Source organism: Molothrus aeneus, chromosome 5, assembly GCF_037042795.1.
Source record: "Molothrus aeneus isolate 106 chromosome 5, BPBGC_Maene_1.0, whole genome shotgun sequence".
NCBI classification, from domain to species: Eukaryota; Metazoa; Chordata; class Aves; order Passeriformes; family Icteridae; genus Molothrus; species Molothrus aeneus.
In genome coordinates, this window is record NC_089650.1 from 48,189,673 (window position 1) to 48,212,473 (window position 22,801).

At 35.7% G+C, this 22,801-nt stretch overlaps 1 protein-coding gene across 4 annotated transcripts in view; it reads right to left on the minus strand.

The window, feature by feature from the left end:
- Positions 1 to 22,801, minus strand: part of CADPS2 (calcium dependent secretion activator 2) — a 285,197-nt gene that overhangs the window by 71,781 nt on the left and 190,615 nt on the right. For all 4 annotated transcript variants that reach the window (XM_066550639.1, XM_066550638.1, XM_066550637.1 and 1 more), the window contains exons 12-16: positions 22,572 to 22,708; positions 18,804 to 18,991; positions 7,773 to 7,874; positions 3,633 to 3,696; positions 1,451 to 1,574 (exon numbers count right to left, since the gene is read on the minus strand). In XM_066550639.1, coding sequence (XP_066406736.1) covers positions 1,451 to 1,574; positions 3,633 to 3,696; positions 7,773 to 7,874; positions 18,804 to 18,991; positions 22,572 to 22,708 — 615 coding nt within the window. The remainder of the gene's footprint in view (positions 1 to 1,450; positions 1,575 to 3,632; positions 3,697 to 7,772; positions 7,875 to 18,803; positions 18,992 to 22,571; positions 22,709 to 22,801) is intronic.

Consider the following 22,801-nt stretch of genomic DNA (forward strand, 5'->3'; position numbering starts at 1 on the left):
GTAAAAAATTCTCTAGGATACAGTAAAAAATCTTGGGAAAAGATTTATTTACATGATGACAAAAAACTTTCCAATCCATTTTATTGTCAGCGTGTTCAGATATCTTTTGCAAGCTTTTTTCAAATTATAAAAATGTTTCTATTTTTATACTCATTGTTTCAACAGGTTTGATACACGACTTAAATACTGAACATTAACATTTCCCTTTATGAATACAGAAATATAAAAACTAAGGAAAAATTCTTTTTTTCCTTTTCATTTTCCAGAACAGATTTAATATTCATCCTTTTTCTCTTTAACACAACATGATATCATAATTAATTATGATAAACTGGTTACTAGGATGGTTTCATGTTGTTACTTCCATGATATAATACTGGTTGCTATAGTGATGAGATGGATCTTTTGTTAATCACTTGTGAGATCGGCTAACTCATGTTTTTCAGAGAATTTGAGCAGAGATAAAAATGGAAAAAAGTTGGCTTTATAATATTGCTAAATATTTGAGGCTTCTTCAATTTGCTCCTAAGCTAGCTCTGTTTCTTCTGAAATTGCTAGAAATACATGCTATTTAAAAAATTAATATGCATAAAATTTGTATTTTTAAAAAAACAGAATTAATCCTACAATATTTTCCTGAGAATAATTCTAGCTCCAAAAATCCAGTGCATACAGCTTTCTGTTCTTGAATACATTTGGACAGGAGTATCTCTAGCTTTTTGTACTTTATGGAGACTAAAAGTCTGTCTCGACAAGGCATTTGACTATTATGACTTCCTTTTTGTTCTACATAAGGTTTACAAATAGTAAAATGACAATGTGCATCCTGGCCATTTTTTAAAGCAGAATTTTAGTTAATTTCATAATATACTTTATAGAACATACCAAACTTTCAGAAAAACTCCTGATTACCTTCAAACTTAGTATTTTGTCCCCTTAATTCATTAAATCAGTACGTAATTAGGGTTTTAATGATCAGATTATTATTATACATCTGATCACACAGTAGCAAAAATAAATAGCATTTATCTATTTGTCTGCCTTATAAATACTTCAGAAAAGAATCTATACACAGTTTTCAAATTTCAAGGCAGCGACCCTGCTGTTAAGGAAAGAATTTTCTGTCAGTAGTTTAATCACTAGAAATAGCTAGAGAAAGAAAAAATAACCCATAAACAACCTCTTAAATTTATGAAGAACTCAAAAGTAAGAACAAAGGGCAACTTAAATTAGGAAGTCCTAGTCTTTATTCAAACAGGGTCCCAGGAGGCATATTAAAGCAATGAATAGGAAAAAGCTCCACAGTTCACCAGCTGAGATTTTAATGAGACATTTCCCCTTGCTGTGGAAGGGGTTTGTTCTGGAAAGGGAAAAGGCTGCTCACTGAATATGCAGTTAATGGGCATTGTTGGCTTTTACAGCCACCTCGGCAGTTGATTGCTGTACTAACCTTCTATTTTGGCATATTCTGTAAGTCGCGTGTAATTGATCAAGGCAGCCTTCTCCAGACATTTTCTAACCACTTTCTTCACCTCTTCTGCTGGTATAGGAGTGGCAATATCTTTCATTAAAACCTGTGTCAGAGACAATTATACCACTTCATTACCATTACCCAAACCCCACAGGAAAAGGATAAAAGTATACTGAAGTTACTACAGATCTGATAATGATATAAAGGCAGAAGTCAAAAAGGAACTATTGCAGCTTGGTGGACCTTCATCTTTGAAGGTTTCTGTTCAGCCCTGATTTGACTGCCTGTACAGTATTTATCCCTCCTGTTTGCCATCTTGCAGCATGCCAATCGGTCTTTGGGTGATATTGAGACCGGTAGAACAAGAGCATTCCATGGATGGGCTGGATCATGGTTACCACTAAAGATGTGATTGTGAAAATTGGCTTGGTTCTCAGCTGTGGAAAAATTTCCACCATTGAAGTACCATGGACTCTTCAACAGGGTAAGGTTATTCAACACATCCTTGCTGTGAAAAAAAAAGTCATCTATATAGTGGGAAGGGAAAACATTGAACTTCCAGCAGAATATTTTATTATAGACAAGTAGAAGAACAGTCCATATAAATGTTTTCAAAACATGTGAGTTGTTACCTCACCTATTGCAAGTGAGGTGAACCAAGAATCCATACCTCTTTATACGAATGCAGCATAATATACTCTGGATTACTACATTAAAAAATGTTGATAATTCACTTGCATTTAAAATTTAATTCTGCACTCCATTAACTTTCAACAGGTAAGTGTAAACAAAACTCAACATGGTCTTATCACATTTTCATGTAAATAATAACATTTTTGATAACTCACAACCTTAAAAAATGCTTCTGTAGTGGATCCCTGGACAAGCTACACCCTTATATATCTAAAAGTTACTGCTAAAAGAAGGGAGCAAGAGATGCAGTCTAGGGAAGGACATGGTAGAAAAGAAACAGGTTCAGCAACAGAGAAGCTATTAGGAAGACATTGCTGCAAATCAGACTTCCAGAATACCTGCACACAAATATGACTTCTCTATCTGTGTTTACTTGTTTTTTCAATTAATAACTTCTGAGTTATCAACAAGTGAATTTACAGTATTCAAAACCTTTTGTTCTTGGTCTGATTTTTTTTCAAATTTTTCAAAGACAAGTAAAATAAGACGGTTCTAACCTATTGTGCATTCACAAATGTAGGAAAGCACATTTTCCAGTCAAAACTGACAGTGGTGCTGCTTGAGCACCAGTTAGAGCACCATTATCATTTGCAACAGCAGGAAAGGGGAGAGGAAATGGGATGTTTCAAAAAGCACAAAGGAACCTACACAGCACTACAATCACTGAGATGGTAAATGAAATTAAACACATATACCTAGACTCCCTATGTGTTTTCTGAACACGGCAGAGGTTTTCTAAGAGAGAATCTCTATCCTTGAATTGTTCTGCACTGCAGAATAACTAATATTTGCCAGGATCAAACCTCACAAATTTTGGCAAAGCAACACAGCCTGGGACCTAAGCTTTTTTCGAATTTATAACTTCATCAGACTCCTGCTGATACAATTCCTTTGGAATCTCTGCTGGAATTTGAAGTCCTTTTTCCACAGAGATGACTGAGATGCTTTTATCATCATGAGATATTCTCCTTTCCAGTCAATACAAGAGGATTTGCTGGGCAGGAGTTGACATTTATAGCTGCCTATGTCAGATTTGCTGTGTATAGCTTTTGCTTAAATTGACTCAGGTGATGCATTTATTGAATATTATTTAAATTAGAAGGATTAGAGAAGGATTTTAATATTACATATGAATAAAGACAATATCAGCAGCATAGAAGGCATAAACAGCAGGAAGTGGGAGGCTGTAGAGTAGACTTGTACCACTTTAGGGTTAATGCTGGGTAAGTGTTAAATAAAAAAGGACCACAGTCACTGACTACAATTCAGTGGCTTGAAGTGGAAGTCCAGTAAAAAACTCCTGCAGAAAACAGCTGTTTGCCTCTGTGGAAGACAATGAGAGAAAAACAAAACCAACCATCATTCCAGTAAGCAGTTATAACCAGCAGTAAAATAATGAGTATGCTTTCAGCAACCTGAATGCAAAAGAAAAATGCAGGCTCGGCAGAACTTTTGTTCTCAAACTTACCCTTTCAAGTAATGAAAGTGTGGCTTTTAAAGCTCCTTCAGGACGGCCAAAAGGGAAACAGTATCTTAAAAAGTAAAAAAGAAAAAAAAAAAGAAACAAAAGGAGAAAGAAAAAAATAAGAGGAACATAAAATTATCAGAATTATAAAAGCTGCTTTATGAATTTACTTTAAGATGTATCTACATACAACTTGTATTATGTTAGCAGAAGACTCCCATACCTGAAGTACTAATAAAAGCAGAAAGCCTCTTCAGTAGTCTACCATGGAGTACATGCACATAACAGCAGTATCAGCTCACCAACACTTCATTTTAGGCCTAAGTGCAGAAAAAACCCTAAAAGGCAGAAAGCATCACTTCCAAATTATCAGCTATGAAGGATATTTAAAGGTCTTTGATGAGTTTAATTGTCTTCTTCCTGGAAAGAGGCACTATTTCTCATGTAGCCATGACTGCTACTGGACCTATGAAACAACATTCTGTATATTGTATTTTATTTTAAAATTAGATAAGGACAAGGATAAAATGTCAACTATTTTAATTTCTAGAGATATCAATGCTGTCAGATATTCTGTGTTTTTTCTATTATATTAAAAATACCTTGGAAAAGCACTTATCTTAAATTTTATCAGCTACAACTTAAACCATACCCACTCCTAAAATCATGTAAATTAAAAAGTGATTGCATTCATAGCTTTATTTTTTTTATTTTTGTTTGCTGAATGATGCAATATAGCAGGTCAATGAGAATACAATGCTCAGGCAACTGTAACCTCTCTTAATCCTGTCTATAAAATCTTACTGGGATATCCCCAATTGGAAAAAGGATTTTTGCTTTGCTGAGATTAATTTTTTTCTTATTATTACTCACCGAGAACAGTAGCCTCCTATTCTAATGTTTTCCACTAGTCAAATCTTTTCTAACAATAAAAGGATTCAGACCAGTGAATTTTATATGTACATTTTGGTCAGCCAAAATAAAGCCCTATAAATAAGGTCAAAACAGGATTTTGTGCAGTGAGAATTCCAGTATTTACTTTTATCTCTGTAAAGACTCCAGAGATAAAATTCACACAGCCAGGCAAGAGGTTAAAGTCCAAGACCTTCATGATAGCTTTCTCAGAAATATTGTCTCTTCCACATTTGATGCCTGAGAGGCTGGCAGAGATCAGAAGTCTCAGTGGGTAGAGAAGGTGACAGAGAGGAAAGGTGTAAGTACCTTAAGAACTACTTTAGATGACAGCCACTAGCACAGGATGGGCTGACTGCATGTTAATCAAAATGGAACCAGCCTGATAGCAGTGAAAATGAAAATTAAAAAGGCCATGGGGAGGGGTATTAAAATTGGGAGGTGCAGGTCAGTTGGCAGGCAAGGGAGAGCATCTTTTCCAGATGGGTATGACCTAGTCACTTAAATAGACAGAGCAAATGTTCAGAGGTGCTCTGAAAAGGCAGGAAGAGGCATGCACTCTTCAATTAAACTGTCCATGACAGCTGACCAGTGCACACAACACTAAGCAATGAAGAGAGGGCAAAGCTTATAATAAGTATCAATATATTCCAGAGGAAAAAAAAATGCTGATGATCCTTGAAAGTGTACCACTCATCTGCTAGTTATAATGATCAGTGTGATTACAAAATGTTAAGTGAGATTAGAGGAGCTGGAAATTCAAAATTTCAGCTCTAGACATATACACTTGACTGATATCTTATTAGGACAAGGTATAATGACAATATTTTGGGACATAGGTTTGAATTGCTTTCTTGAACAGGTAATTTAGCCCACAAAAAAATCTTATTCTGGATTCAGTCTCAAATGTGAAGAGAACATAGTTTGAGAGGTGCAGAACAGAAGAGGTGCTCTGTAGTAATAATCACAAGACAATACAATTTAATAATGTAGCAAAAGAGAACAGGCCAGAAAATTCAGTACATGTACATTTAGTACATGTATATACAATTTCAAGAATGGGATCTATGAAAAAAATGAAGAACTTGAAAAATAAAAGCAAAAGATACAATCAAAAAAAGCCAGAAACCCCCTACAAGCAGCCTGAGGTAAAATTCAAAAAAGTAGGAGCCAAATGCATGCCACAATTAAGAACCCAAAGTGGTAACAAACAATCTGACACCCTCTCTGTGATTCCATGAGGAAGATAAAGAGGTTACCATAGAGAATCTGGCATTTAAAAATACTAAAGCTTATCTAAAATGGAGGGCATGAAAGTCTCTGAAACATTCTAGGAAATGTAAGAAATAAACAGCACAGATGCCCAAACTGACAGCAGAAAGGACAGTGGAAGAAAGAAACCAGCCTGGGAGATGGTGGGACCTGATGACAAGGAATACAGGGCATTCAAGGGCAGTAAGGCTAAAGAGAGACATTCAGTGTATACTCTGCATAAATCCTCACTGTTTAATGTGTTTTTCCAAATATTCTGCATTTCACAGTTGTCATAACGATTTTGAAGGACTGAAATATGGAGTTGTTTTAGTACCATGTTTTCCTAAGAAAGCAATCTGACAGCCAAGGTTATTCTTTGTTAATTGATAGAGGGGACCCTTATACATGTCTTGAGTCAAGGTTTTATTTAAAATATTACTTCCAATGCTTTTTCAGGATGTCCTATATTGTGACTTTACATGCTTTATAAATTCAGATTCTAAGACACTATCTTTTTTCTTTCTTTCAGTATTATGCCACTATCCTTGTTTAAATCCAGGCATTTCACCTATTATTTTATTTTATTTCTAATATTTGTTCACAGTAAGAAATAGTAATAACTGCTCACCTGGCAGAGCACAGTTTGTCTGTATTGATTAAATAGGATTTTAAGGCAAACCTTAGAGTCCTCTGAAGGATGAAGTCATTCACATTTGATTGCTCTCAAGGAGGAATTTCTAATGCTGTTCAAATTTGCTCAAAATCCACCAAGACTGAGACAGAAATGTTCTATGGTCACTGTTGCAGCCCAAGCTCATCAATGTAACTCTAATGTGTAGGTCAGCAGACATGATGGGGATGTTTATTTGTTCCAACTCAAAAGATCATTTAGACTTTATCATACATTTTCTAATTAGTCTCATGCACGTGAAGGCCTGAAGGTAGGGAGCACTCTGTATCATTTCTCCTGCAAGAGCTCTTTGTTCCCTTGGAAGGGAGGAAAGAGGAAAGGAAAGACTGTTGTTTTTCCCTGAAAGGAATACTCTCCAAGGAGAGCTCTAGCTCTTTTTAGTTTAATATGGATATGAAGTCCCAAGTGAAGGCTGCTATGTCCTCTATGCTCAAAAAAATCCCCAATGACCTATGAGGACACTGAATACCAGATTTTTACCTCATCAAACCAGAGAGGCATTTAACAAGCTCATAGTCAACCCTGCCAAACAAAAGTTCTGTTTCACAAAGGACTATTTAAACGGTGGAGCTGGTTGTTATGATGTGATACAGAGACAAAACAAAATCTATACATACAGTCTAAAAGAATTAGATTGACAGAATAGTGGCAGGTAGGTTGGCTTAGTGTGACAAAGTAACAGGTTTGGTGGTCTATCTGCAATTTTTTTACTAAGTTTCATAAACCATCAATTGCCGCAAAACAGCAGGAAATCCCATGTTTCCCCTGTTTCTCATATTCCTTCTCTAAACATCTGCTGCTGGTACTGACAGTCCTTAATATGACAAACTCCTCGTTGAGCATGATGAACCTTAACTTAAGAAAGACAAGTATATCATGAAACTAAGAAAATTACATTAGACATCAAGAGAAGTTTTAGCTGCCATCTATTAAAGATGTTCTCTACTCCTATGATTTTCTTGAGCCATAGTAATTCAGAAATAGTTATGGCACAGTCACTTTCATTCAGACAATTTTCTTGGTTAGAGTTACACAAAGCTTGAACTTTGAAAAAATCCACAAAATCAAAGCCTGTATTATTGCATAATCTTTTCTATCATACATATAAACTCACATTTTACACAAACAAATTTCAAGTACAACCACTTGTGTAAATAAATTATTCCATATTTAAGCTATTCCTTTGTAAGCAGACCATTTTATTTTCACTCCACTCGTTCAAGACCAAAATTAAACACCATGAGAAAACTCTTCCAGAAAAAATGTAGTATTCATTATACACTCACCTGAAATGGCTTATTTGGTTTTCCAAAAGCGAGGAAAGTCTGTCCTTAATTTCCTCAAACCTTTCTTTCTCTTCCACAGAGACTGTTCCAATTCCATCTGGCCTGTAATATTAAATGTTTAATAACTATTGATATCCCTTCATGCTGATTTGTCTTTGGACAATGATCTTTAGTTCTGAAGTTTTCATTTAATGTGAGTGTTAACTCCCCTTTCCTCTTTCTCATTGCCTCCCAGGATAAACAGTTACTTGTGAATATAGCTAAAGAACAGGCTGGACAAAAAAAATCACTTTTGAGTTGAACTTTTGAATTCAAGTCCTAAGTTTCTAAGTTTCTACATCATCTCAATATGAACACAAGTTAGCATATAGTTCTCCTAAATCCTTTCAAAAGACAATACCTTTTCTCAAAAAAATTAGTGCTATTGTTAGAGAGGTCTACTGAAATCTTGTTAAAATTCATCTCCTTGAATCTTCTGTTTATTTTCCTAAAGGCACAATATAGCTAAAAGTGATTTTGAAGTAAAGATGGGAGGGAAACTACAGTGAGAAAAGCCACAGCAGGCAGCACCTAGGAATCCTGCATAGTGAGGACAGAGTTTGATTCCCCATCCTATATTGACAAATAGCATCATGTAATCAAGACTTCCATATAGATGCAGCATTGAAGATGCAACGAAAAAGTCTTTAAAAACCAAAAGCTTTGGCATTTTTAAGCATCAAATTTGAGTCACAATAATTAAAAATAAGCTTATATTTAGTATGTGAAACATACACTTAGTCTAAAGTCTTAGCCTAGAAGTGTTACTAATGTATTTATATTAAAATAATGACAAAAGTAAAAAAAGAATTAAATCTACAGCTCCCAAATGTTATTTATGCCATGCAGCCACAGCTTCCCCACATACAGCATACATTAAAAAGAAGTATCTGAAATGTTCCTATTACTTTCTTAACTTCTTGCTCCAAGGTAACAAATAAGCTACTGCTTCTCACCTGAGTTTCTGAACCTGACACTATGTGTGGCTCTGGCCTGTATCTTCTCCAGAGCCTCCAAAACTATTTCACTGTTTCTAGAACTGAGAAAATTGTAGTAAAATGAACATAAAGAAAGAAAACATTCTTTTTTGGAACATTCTGAATGCTCCAAGAATCATTCTATGAGCATCTTTTTCCAAAATTGGTACTTTGACTTTCTGCACTATACTTAAACCTAGAAGGGATAAGTTGCTACCTGGTCATGACTTGAACAATTCTCTCACCGTTTAAATCACTTATATTTGTGACCTGTCAAGTCAAGGTGGAAAGAATGCCTGATTTCCTTAAATTATTGTGAAGACAACAATAAAAAATCAGATATGGTGGGGATGGGAGTAGTGAGGCACATCAATGCACCATTGTATAAATTTGATGTGAAAGAGCAAAAAACTTATCTTCTCTCTTTTGATGGATGCCAGGATACTTTACCTCAGCCTTCTGACAAACGGAATGAGCTCAAATTTAAGTAAATTGCACTGTCTGATTTCATTGTCAGGAGAGATTGTGCTCTGGACTGATAAAGTAAATAGTTCTGTCATATTAAGCCTCGCTGAGGCATGTCATATATGTGTCAGGAAAGACCTAGGGGTGCAGATAACAGTAAGTGAAAAAGGTGAGCCAGGAGGATGTCATATCTGTCATCCTGCACTAAGGCTGGGATCACTATGTACCAGGGACCTGTCACTTCACTGAGTTTGTTGTCATAAGGAACCTTGTAGGCAACAACTAAAATTTTCAGAACTGCTAAATATATGTCTGCATAGAAGCAGATGTCCCAGAAAGAGGAGTACACAAAAAGGTTTTGGAAAACGACCACCTATAGCATTGAAAAATTAATCTCTTGAAAACATGTTTGTAGAACATAGCACCAAGTCTAAACCACAATTTTGTCTCTTCTTCTTGCAAACTTCATTGCAACAACAATATAAAAATGCATTTTTGCAACACAGTCCTGAGACATGCTGGTGATAATTTTTCTACTTTGGGGAATATATATCTACTACTGATTAAAAAAGAATCAATGGAAAAAAATAAACTGTTTCTGAGATGAGCTGAAATATTAAAAATAAATAAATATTTCAGTATTTCCAGTCATTTAATCTTAGGGATATTTTTTCTTTATTTACTTTGAAGACTGAATAAAATAAATAGCATTGTTTTGATCTGGTTACTTTTATTTAGGATTACTGTGCCTGCAAGGAAAATCAGACTCATACAGTCATTTAGTTTTCAAAGGTTTAGGCCATCCATAAACTATGCCAGAACTATTTTGCAATTAAAAGCAACAACAAACGTGTCTTTCCTGCTGCCTCAAATGTTATGGACTTGGATTTTTTTCAATTCAAAACTAGTACTAAGCTTTGATATTGCAGCCTGGGAACTCTCTTACAGGAACTCAGCCAGAAAAGTGATGGACTGTCTTAAGAAGAGTTTTCATTTTAACATCATCTTCTCAAGAAGGTAACGGAGAGTGAATTTTCCTTTCCTCCAAACTCTTTTTCCTCCTTATTGTTCACAACATTTTTTAGAATTAGAGACTAGGTGAAAGAGTGAACACTCAAAACCTGAGTAGCCTTCTCTTTCTCACTTATATTAGTTTACCATTTTTTCAGGACTCTGTCAATTGGATTTGGATTGGCTTGTCTCACCTGCTTAGATCACAGTCTAACTGGCACAGATATAATGTTGTCTCTGGTCACAAGTGAAATTGTTTAATTCACTCAGACTTAAATATCAGAAGAGATTTGAAATAAATATCTCATGAACTAGAGCTAGTAAATTCAAGTGGAAAGTAGCTGTTTAACCATGAACCACTTAAATAATGAACCAAAAGTAATGGTTGATCAGAATTTCAAAACTTATTTTTTACTGCAAAAATCTTGCAAGACTGTTGTCCTGGCAGCAGTTGCTCTAGAAAAGCTGACTGATTAGGCAGTGGATTTTGGTTTTCCTGTTGCAATGATCTGTTTTTCCTCACATTATATAATCCTTTAAGGCTTGGAGCATCATCTAGAATTATTTTGATCTCTAGAGGTCTTAAAACCTGCAATAATTTGCAGAGGTCAGTTGATTAAATTACTGTGAAGACCTACAGTAGGTAAGATAAAACTGTATTCTTGTTCCAACAGGAATTAGATATGGACACTGGGTTGGCTGTGGATTGTTTCCAGCCCTCAACTTTGGAAACAGCTTCTCCTAGTGGCATCTCAGAGAGAGAATTTTTACCTTAAGCAAGGCTGCCTTGGAAATACTAACTGAACATGCCTGACTTTCTTCCACTGGAACATCGTTGATACTGGTGATTTTTTGCATCTTTACATGTTTCAAAAATTATACAAGTATTTTCAATGTGTTTTCTTCATTAAAAACACAGACCATCACTTTGGTGTGTCATGAAAAAAAAGGAGTATGAGGAGAGTAATGTACAGATTGATATTCTAACATACACAGAGGTATGAATAGTAAGGCTGACCAAAAAGAATTTGCCATCTTGCTAGATCAAGATGGAAAATCATTATGAAAAACAAAATAAAAAAAAAAAAACAACCTACTTCACCCAAGGTCTTTAAGACATAGAAAAAACAAAAATAAACTTAAAGGCATCTTTCTTCTAGAAACAAATTGTTTTAGAAGACTTCTATGCTTTCTGAAAGCACTTGTTTTTATATCCAGCAGGATGTACAATCAAATGAAAGAACGGTGACAAATTTCAAATTAGCAAGATAAACTGCTTCTTTGACTGCTTGCTTCTTAGAAAACCAAGGATTAAATTTTTTAGAATTTGATGTAGTATTTTTATTACCTGTTTATAGGACTTTATATTCAAAAATTTAAATACACAGATTTTCTTTTAAAATGCAACTGTAATAAGGCTTTTGTAGAGTCCATGGTTTATGTTACAGAAATGTAAGAATGATGATTTCCACTATCAGCTTATAAGAGCACAGAGCAGACGTCTTTTTACCACAGAAAATGAAGACAGTGCATTACTGCATGGCATTCAAACACAGCTTTAACCGGCAGACACTTCAAGACTGAGCATTTTCTTGTTTATATTAACTATTCTTCGAATATTTCTGACACAAAACTGGCACTGCTGTATGCAGTTCTCAGGCTGCTCTGACATCTGCTTACAGGTCATGCCCTTTTTTTACAATGGAATTAAAAAGACCAATTCTGAAGGTCACTAAACAGATTAAGATCATACATTGGTTGGTTTTAATAATCTTTTATGCAGTTATATTTTCTACTGAAAGGAAAGCATGTATTAATATGTCATTTATATAGGGTTTATATAGGATTATGTAAAGGCAGTAATTAGTTGAAATTAATAACAAAATATTGTATAATGTTTAGGGATGGTAAGCCTACCTCTGTGTTTCATATACCTTGGACATGATCAGCTTCCAAAAAAAGAAGGATGAACTGGAAGATGCAAGATGGGAGGTGTTTGTCAAGACAAAGGTGCTTGACACTGGGCCTAGTGAAAACTTTCTATTCTCAACAGTGCCCACAAGCCTCAGAAAAAAGGGAAGATTATATTCACTTGGAAGAAGAGAGATAGTTTTTTATTGAGAGAATACTGCTTCTCCTTTAGCAGCACAAACTCACATAGCATATCAATCCTAAAAGGTCACTTTCTCATTCCATTGTTCTGGGCAAATAGTGACTGATACCAAATGACTTCTGAACAAAACCATGGGTTTAAGGATGAGAAATCCACTCTCACCATTTTCATTATAAATGATTGATAGAAAAATGGGACAAACTACAACAACAATAAATAATAGACTCTTGTTACATCTCTTGATGCTGTACCAAACACAAGAGAGACTAGCAGACTGATGTTACACACTTCCTTAAAGATCCACACTGTAAGGGAACTCAGGCTCCTTCCTCCAGTTGCTGGACAGCCTGGGAACAGATCTAGGATTAAAGCAAAAGGTCCAACTGCCAATGAAAACCAGTAGAAGTACACCTTGCACCTGCTGTAATTACAACACAGACAGAACATATAGGATTGAAAGTGAATAAGAAACACTGTCGGAAGAGGAAGCATTTTCAAGTCCTTAAAACCAAAATGTTCCACAAAATCCCATTAGCAACATTTTTTGGGGGAAACCATCTAACAAAAAGTCTACAAGATATACAAATATTTTATATATAAAGCTGTGCATGTGAAAAGATAACACTCCTGGGAAGAGATCAACTGGACAAAACCTTTCATGTCAGATGGTGACCATGTGCAGATAAATGGTGAAACCACTGACTAAAGTTCCGGAATTTTATTTTAAGTCATATTCCATATTGTTTATGAATGACACAAAATGAAGGAGAACTTATCAAGATATAGACAACCTTACTTTAAAGTTAAGTTAGTTAGAGAATAAAATACCTATTCAGAACTTCCAGAAGAAAAATATGAAGAGATGGAGCAATGTAATGATACTATTTTCTTTATTTTCATTAATTTCCTTGTCCCAGATTTAAAAGGGATGATTTCTCTGAACATTCTTTTATGACTTGACAGAAAGGCTGAAATTGCAATAATGTTTTTTACCACAAAACACAAAAAATGAAAAGAAATATATGAATGCATAGCACTCTCCAAAGTTTCCATAGTTTCATTTCTCTTGTCAAGTGAAACCCTTTATTCTACTGTTTCCTCCAAGCATAACCAAAGGAAGAAGCCTATCAGAGAGAAAATCTACACTGCCAAATGATGGCAAGGACATAAAAGTAGTTTTCGGAGAGGGCAAGGCTACTACAGAAATAGAAAACTATTTTTTTGTACTGGTGTATTATTATGAAGTAAATTATTATTAAGACGACTTCTGTGCTGGAACCCCTTCTTTGTCCATAGCAAAAGAACTCTTCATTTTCAGCATAATATGCTTTAAAAATGAAAGAAACTAAAAAACCCTTTATGGAACAAATGAGAAAAAAACAGACAATGGTAAATTGCCAGGACCACCTGGCAACCTGAATTACCTGTGGGTATGTGAAAGTTCTCATCAAGAACTTCTGGGGAAAGGGAGATAAGAATCAGAATGGGAGGATAAATACCAGAAAAAGTCTCCAGGGAGCCAAGGGAAATACAGGCCAGTAAGTATTACATGCATCCCAGAACATCAGAAGGAACTATAATATAAGGATATTTAAGTATAAAAGTAAGGAAATTTGGGTAAATATTACCTATTGTCAAGTCTGTATGGCTTTGAAGCCGTAAGACAGAGAAATCTTACCTTCTGACCCTGGAGTTCTCTAAAAAGATTGGAAACAGGTGGATGAGTGTGACCTGACTCATATGGAATACCTGGATTTCCAAAGCTCTTTTGACAGTCCCTAATCCAAGGCTTTAAAGGCAATCAAACAGTGTCTCAGTAAAAGTTCCTACATTTACATCTAAAATTAGAGATGTGAGTACCTGCTATGAAGGTATGTTATCAGTAAAGTTCTGCAGAGATTTGTGCTGACACTTGAGCTATTTTATAGTATTTATAAATTACCTGGCAAACAGCTGAGAACTGAGGTGATAGAAACTGTAATTTTAATGATAGTTATGTAGCATAGTGTGGAATTCCAGAAAAACCCCATGAAATCAGGTAGCAATACAACAGAAAACAGTGACAAACAATAGATAAATGTAAGGATGAATAAAACCAGAATGGAGATCCTGGTTTTATGATGGATAATTCCATTAAATTGTTCCTGTTCAGTACCAGTCAAAGGAGCAAATCAACACTGGGAAACACCAGAAAAGGATAAGCAACTAGCAGAAAACTTCTGTCCAATGCAATCATCGTATTGTTCACTTCCAATTCTTGAATCTTAACTAGCAAAGAGACAGAACAGGATTTTCCTTTTTTCTCCTTTACCTCTCCAATAGCAGCAGAGCATGAAATGAGATGTGTAGGAGTCAAGTTCAAAGCAATAGTTCTTCAAGCAAGAGGAGGCTGAGTTGTGGAACTTGCTGCCAGAGGTGTTGAGGGTGAAAAGGGTTCAGGGGTGCAATGGACAAGTATCTGAAATAAAGACTCACTCCAGGTTACCAAACAGGGCATATTCTGAGCTGCAAGGAGCTGGGAGTCAGAAAGAGGAAATATTGCACATGCTTGCTCTTCTTTTACTCCAAGCAGGTCAATGCTGGAGACAGATGACTGACTGGCTTAGAAGAATCCTGACTCAATGACTGTTCTTCTATGGAAACACGCCCGTGCCAAAGCTTTTACAATAAAGACAAAAACTCCCAACCTATTCATCTTCAGTTATATACTGATTTTTGTAGCCTTACTTGCACATTCACTTCTCATATCTGAACTTCCATTTCATCAGACATCTTTCTGAATAAGAAAAGTTGTAACAAGGGAATATGTTTGAATTTTGAATTTTTCAATTCAGTCTGTAACTCAGCAGGTGGAAAGAAGTCACTTCACACTTCATGTGATACCCACCAGCATTCATTTCAGACAAGAGGGACTAAATAGAAGTCACAGCATGAAAAGTAGACAAGAGTGAACATGATGGGGAAGAAAACAATAGCTCCTACCTGGACTGTTTAGACTGAAATGTCATCATTCAGGAATGTCCTATAGTTCCCTGTTCCACCCATTTCACTTTCACCAGCAATAAATTTATGCATAAGTGCAAAGCAAAAAGTTTACTTGTGAACTAACTATATTGATGAGGACTATATATAATATTTCATCTGAATGACCATGGAATATTTTAAAAGAAAATCATGGTGATGAGAAGCCAAAGGAGATGGTACAGTAAATCTACATAGCACCAGAAGTACAGACAATGAAATACGATTTTATTTACAGAAGAAAATAAAATAGTTGACTCAAAACCAAGGATGATATTTGTTTAAACACAGCTCAGCAATTTTTTTAGTGAAATATTTTCCTTGTTGGCTATTTAGGAAGAGAATGCTTTAAGACTATCATCTACAAAAGCAGAAATACCTTTTCTACATAAACAGTTTGTTAGCCCAGTTGTAATGGACTAACAAACAGGAAAGGGAAAGAACAAATAAATTTTGAATTTCTCAGTCTAGGACTCAGCACATTGTCTTTGACCCTGAGTAGACATTTCTGTTCCTAAACCAACAACACTGGCATAAGACCCACAAAGTACAAGTATGCTTGATAAATCTAGCAGAAGTTGTTGTCTATATCTTCATCTCAGGAAAGAATAAAAAGGAGCTGGGGACTGTTCTCTAGTCCTGAGATTAGGAGACAAGGTCTGCTGCATACAGCTTACTCTGGAGCTCAGGTCTCTTCTGTGCTCCCAATGTCCCTGGAGCTCTACGACAACAAAACTTCTGCATGTTTATTCCAGGTGTCTGGAAATAAACCCACGGTACTGTGTTAAAATCTGCCAGACTACAGCCTGCAGCAGTTTCAGGTCCTACGGTGCAGCAAAACAGCACAGGGGACACCTGAGGGTTCAAAAACATGTTGGAAGAATTTTGAAAACATATGAAGGGTGGAAAGAGCCAAAGCTGATTCAGATTTAGATTCTCCTCACCAGAAACAAAGGTGAAAGAAATTTGTATCTGATTGTTTGATTGATGTCACTAGATTGCCTGTTATTTTAAAATTCATACATAAAAGAAATGGACAATGTGAACTACAGATACAGCTGCATTTCTACATGCCCCTCTGCCATCTGACTTCAAGATGAATTTTGATGATCTTTCTCAGGCTTGAGGAGGGTCTAAGATCCCTCTGTGAAGCAAAGGTAACATATAAATTAAATACATCATGGCCAGAGTATAAAGCCCTTTGTTCTGTGGTCTTTCTGATTCCCAGACTGACTTACAAAACAAAAATGTGTAACGCCAGGGACCAGCCTAGAACTTTGGCCTGTCATGCATTGTCTGTGAAATTCTCTTTTACCTTTTACTATTTCTTAGTGCTGCAGTAAATGAATGAGTGGGTATATTATGTGCCCGTATATCTGTGTCTGTCATTCTGAGTGAGTGTGTCTGCCTCTGTCCTTGACTTACTTTTTTTCTTTCTTCATGTTTCTTTTTTCTTCCTTTTTACAATATCTCAGTTCTAGTCAGACCCTCTCTGTTCAACACTTCTTTTATTCCTAAAACACTCATAATGCTATTCAGTGAATATCTGTACTGTAGGAATAGACAGAATACAGAGTGCTTACCACTGTGTAAATGATGTGCTCTCTGAGATATTTTCATGCACTGCGTGCACGGTTGTCCTTCACTCAAATTATGAAATAAAAAGAAATGTATTTACCTTTCTTTTGAATTCTTGAAATAAGTTTGAGCAATTATCACATATGTTTGTCTGCTTAGGTTGAACCCAATAATAAAAAGGCGAGAAACAACAAAGACTTGGACTCAATGGGAAATAGAAATGTGTCAGGTTCTTGAGGAACCGACGAAGAAGCAGGCTTTTACAGAGAATAGGTTACCAAATAAAAGCCAGAAATCTCCTAACTTACTGGTATGAATGTTAAGATTCTTGACAGCATTTCAAGCACATTCAAAAACATTTCAATTTTGGATATTATTATCATCATGTATTATATATTGTTAGTCTACCACTATGAAATCACTCAGGTCACAAATCCCCAGCTCCAGACGAGGCTTTGTCTGAGCCAGTGAAGGAAACAATATCCTTCCTAAGGATTAGCTCTTCTTCTCTGGCTTGAGGACAAGTAAAACAGCCTCTGTGCCTGGCTGGTAGCAAAGCAACATAAGCATACATCTTGGACAGTAAATCTCTCTTCCAATCCTAATCAAGATTCAGTTTGGGGACTTCCTGAGAGTAATTTCCTTTTGGGATTGTGATGTTTTCCCCTAGTGGCAGGATTGGACCACTTGGGAGGATCTATTGGGTTTCTCCTTGCTATTTCTGGACTTCTTAAACATATTCCATACAGCAGTCTACGCCTCTTGTGCACAAAATAGACATAAATGCATGTTCTCCTATAATTTGATAGATTGCCTGCCCCACTTCCCACTCAAATACAAGGAAGACAGGGAACAAGTTTATTGAGTTGCCACTGTGATGGTGAGACACCAGAGCACGTGTTCTGATGTGAGGCTGAGGGAGATGGGCTTGCTCAGCCTGGAGAAAGGGAGGTGATGTGGTGGACTGAATGACAGCCCTCTGGGGTAGACAGCAGGCAATAGATATAACTACACTGAAATTAGACAGGTTCAAACAGGGTAAAGTCCTGACTGGAAAAAGCCCTGAGCAACCTGGTCTGACCTCATAACTGACCCTGCCTCATGCAGGAGGTTTGCCCAGAGATCTCCTGTGGTCCCTCCTGACCTGAGCTAGTGATCTGCAATTGGCACTCTCCAGCAGCAGAGCTTGTCCTCTCACAGTCTGGAATAAGACATAGATGAAGCACTGCTTCTTTTAAAGAATGTGCAAAAATAGCAAAGCAACAACTTATTTTTTTTCTAACTCTTTCACTTGCAAGTGGAATGAAGATACCAAGACAATCACTGTGGCCAAAAGCTCCTGAAGTAGTCTACCTGTCTAATGGAAAGGATTCCAGAAGTGCCCTAGCTCTTCCTGGCTGGGGCTTACAGCTAATTCCCAATAGAAGTTATTTCTCTCTGTAACAGCGCAGACACAAGAACACAGTATAGTATGACTAGTTGCCAAGCTACAGACTGCAGAAAGAGTCAAAATTTCCCTTAAATTGCATAATTATTCAAAATGTTTACTGGAAACACCATTTAGTACCACAATATAAATGCAGAATGAAGAAGATTACCCTTTTAACAGTTTTTTATCTTGAAAACATATTGCATTAAGACAGTACATGCTAAAAGATTTCTTTTAACAGTAATCTGTATGGAACCTCCAGTACCCCTGAAGAAACTTTCATGAACTGATTTCTGTTGTGTGCAGTTCCCAGACTGGTGAATGCAAGAGCCTATAAATACTTTTATTCAGACTATGCATTTAAATACTATGGATTAGGAAAGATATCATTAAATTACCTGTTACCATGAACATGAGAAGCACAAAATGCAAAGCTGTAGTGGAGCAAGGTTGGATCAATGACAGAACCATTTTCTGAATATTCAATCAGTTCATCGAGATAGCAGAGATGGCGGTGGCAGCCTCGCACCCCATAGCGAGCGCAGTACTCATCCAACACGAACACCTGACCTGGGCTAAACCAGCCCTGAAAGGCAAAAAAACACACAACATTTTGAGATTTATTTTCCCACTCTCAGCTTTAAATCAGACAAAGAATAGAAACATAGATTTTTATGCCCACTACATAAACTTTTTATATTAGAATGATTTCCATCTGACTAATGCTGACGGCACTGAAACTAGACCCTACAATAGCCCTCTTACTGAAAGGATTAAATGTCAGGAAACTATTTGCAGTTACAGATAGCACTACTATGAAATACCTTGTTTACAAAAAACATGCTAATACATCCAAAGATTAAGTCATATATTAAAATCTAAAATAAACTAACATTTAAAATAATTTATTTTGTTCAATCAATTGTAAGATGAAAAATAAAATTTGGGAAATGCTGAAGGACATTAACACAGACATTAAAGCACAGTTTCTGGATGGTCATTTCTCTGTGGCTGCAACTTTAAAATTCTTACCACAATTCTACCCTTTACCCATGTAACATGCATGCACTTCTAACAACTTTAAAACAACTTTTACTAGTAAAGAGATGCAAAGCTAGGTAGCTTGTTAAAAGCCACCTGAGTTAGATTTGACCTTAAATAATTATTAGATATTCTCAAGCTTACTGAGAGATTTCTTGGTCAGAGTCTTGATGAGAACAGCTTAACCCTGACACAGACATGAGCAAAGTACAGACTCCTTCACATGATAAAAACAGTTCTTGAGTGACTCCAGACTGTAAAAATATAATTGAGTCTTGATGCAGAAATATGATAAGAAGTAGCAGAGTGAGCTTCCAAAAAGCAACATGGAGAAAAACATAAACCTTGGAAAACTACAAATACTGCACAGCTGTTCTACGTAAGCATTTTTCTTTGTTCGTGTTTTGATTATGGTGATATTTCCCTCTCATTATCTCTCATCATTCCATCTCATCAAATGGTTAAGAGGGATTAAGGAATACCTGAACTCAAATATACAAATAACTTGGACAAGCAAAATGATTTTGCAAAATAAAGAATTTATAACATCAATATAGCAGCTGAAGACCAATATTTCCCTAATGCTTGTGAATACTTCTGCAAGATCCGATGGTTAATATTTGTACAAAATATCAGCAGAAATACTATTGAACAAAACTTAAAAATATATTCACATCAGTTTTAAAAAATCTGTGGTTTCTTTACTTCACAAAAATACTTGTTTGAGACAAGAATTCAAGCTTTATATTTTCCCCAAACTCCTCAATTTAACATACTATATGCAAACAAGAACACCTCAATGGTATTTAATATTTAATAATCTTTGCTCCAAATTAATTTCTTTGAAATCAGTGTTTCTACTGCCTTTAAGGAGCTTCATCTATTTCTAGAGAACACTTAGCTTTAGAACCCAGAACAATACTCAGCATGTTAATCTGATCATGTAGCAATGCCTCATACAGCTTACACAGTGTTTCATACAAAATATGGTATTCTACTGCAAGAAGAAAGAAAGCAGATTTTAACTGTATTTTTGCAATAATATGTATGCTAGCCCTAGATATAATTAACAGTGGTTGTTGTGATTGATATTCTCCCAATTTGTTGTTATTGTCACTGATCTCTCCCTATGTTTTTATGGAAAACATAACAAAATGTTGCATATCATTGCCTAGCAGTACAAAAGCAAACTATTAAAATTTCTGCTCATTCTCATAAGATAGAATTGTGACAAGAATACAAAATTGTTAAGAACTCATTAATTTAACTTCAGTCTCTCTTAAAACATCTGATTGAGTGGTTGTTTTTTATATAAATGTGTGCTTTCCTTGCCCTTGTTCAATCCCACATCATACACAACTCTCTCAAACACATAAATATGTCCTACAAAGTACTGGTACTAGATAACCACATATTTTTTTTAATTTTATAATTGAAAAAAACCCCAAACCCAAATTCCCCCACCCCCTCAATACTCTCCCTATTCCAAGAAGAATGTAGAATTGAAGAAATTTAGGTTACACAATAATTAACAGATTATTTTTTAAATAACAGAATTTTGCATAATATTAATTCCTATGGTTTAAAATTTTTTTACAAGTCATATGTGTGGTTACACTGTATTTGTTGAAATAAGGGACGAATTGTTTCTATAAGATTATGGGAAATAAGCTGTTACAGAAAAGAAAAATCACACTTACAAGTCCATGTATTCTATTGTTACCTTGACATTCCCAATTGTTTTAAAATAAAAAAAATGTAGTTAAATATGCAATTAAAAAAAATCACCCATTCCACTTATTTAAAGCTGAATTTAAAAAAGAACTGTAAGAAATACATCTGCTTTATGGTTGCTATAGCACTGTGCATTTCACCTAACCTCTTCTAAAAGTTCCTGATTTCAAGGTTATATTAAGTGTCTTACTATATTATTATTATAAAAAAAGAGTTTGACCCCAATGCACTGGTAGAAAGCTAACCATTTTCTCTTTGAGTGCCAATTACTTTGTACAGATGTACCTTCAGGCCTCTTTGACACAGTGTGCAACCCCCAGACAGAAAATGAATCCTTTAACTTTTCTATACATATGTATCTGGCAGTATTTTAAAAGGGAGGCAACTGTCATCAAAGAATAATTTTCCTCCTTTTTAACAACTGCAAACAATCCTAAAAATTCCAATTATTATCTTTGTGTTACAAGACTAGTCAGAACAATGGAAAAATAAGTAAAAATCCCCATTATCTTTTTTTTTTGTTGCTGTTGGGACATTAAAGTGAAAAAAAATTACGTGCTGTGAGGCATTTTAGATTCTTAGTGAGAGATCACTATTTCAGGTGTAATATCAGGTGAAAAATAAAGCCTCAGGAAGTTATGAGGTCTGCCCCATACAAACCTGTTTAACAAGTGTGTATAATCTGATGAACTTCCATGAGATTGCTGCTGGTTTTCTTCCCTAATGAAAACAAAACCTAAGCAGCCCCATCCCCAACTAGTTTGCAAAGCACAGAACAGATAATGATTGTACAAAAAGGAAACTGCAGCAAGCATCTTGCCTTTTATGATGGTAATGATGGTATTTGAATGTGGAAAACATTCATTTTGATACAGAGATCACATTCTATTTGTTTTTGTGTAATGATTAGACTTCCCTTTGTTACTTGCAGTTCAGGTAATGCATATATGCCCACGTATCTATATTGGTTATGGGTCTGCCTCCCTTCTTTGGTGTTTTGCCTTCACACCAGAGTGGAATGAAGAATTATAAGACAGGTGAAAATCTCTGAGCTGAGGCAACCACATCTGGACCTTAAAATGCCTGTACAGGTGTCAGTAAATTCTACCACAGGAGCTCTTGCTATTGTCAAAACTTTCTGGTTTTATTCAAACCTCCCCAGAGGACATGATAAATTTCAGCTGATGAAATTGAAGACAGCTCGTGTCTCTTTGCTTTCTATTGAGTGGCACAGTAGCCGCTTGCAAGTATGTAATTTTCAAATTTAAAACCAATCGATTGGACCCTTTATTCCACCTACAACTGCAGTTGTTGAATGAACGAGGAAGAAAGGACTACTTTGTAACAACTATTTCTCACTTCTTTATGTCTATCTTTCAGTCAGTACTCACCAAACAAGAATAGGAGTCATTCAATCTGTGATCCAAGGTCTGTCTCTGAAGCAGTCTAAAGAGGGAAGCATGGTCAAATTTGCAGGGATTAGCAGAAATAAACTCATCCATGCCATGTTTCTGGCCACGGTCTGTATCTGTTATACAAAGGAAAAATGTGCAGAACAATACATGTGAGTGTGTGCTCAGACTTACAAACACCAGTGTATGCATGGCATATAAGTCTCAAT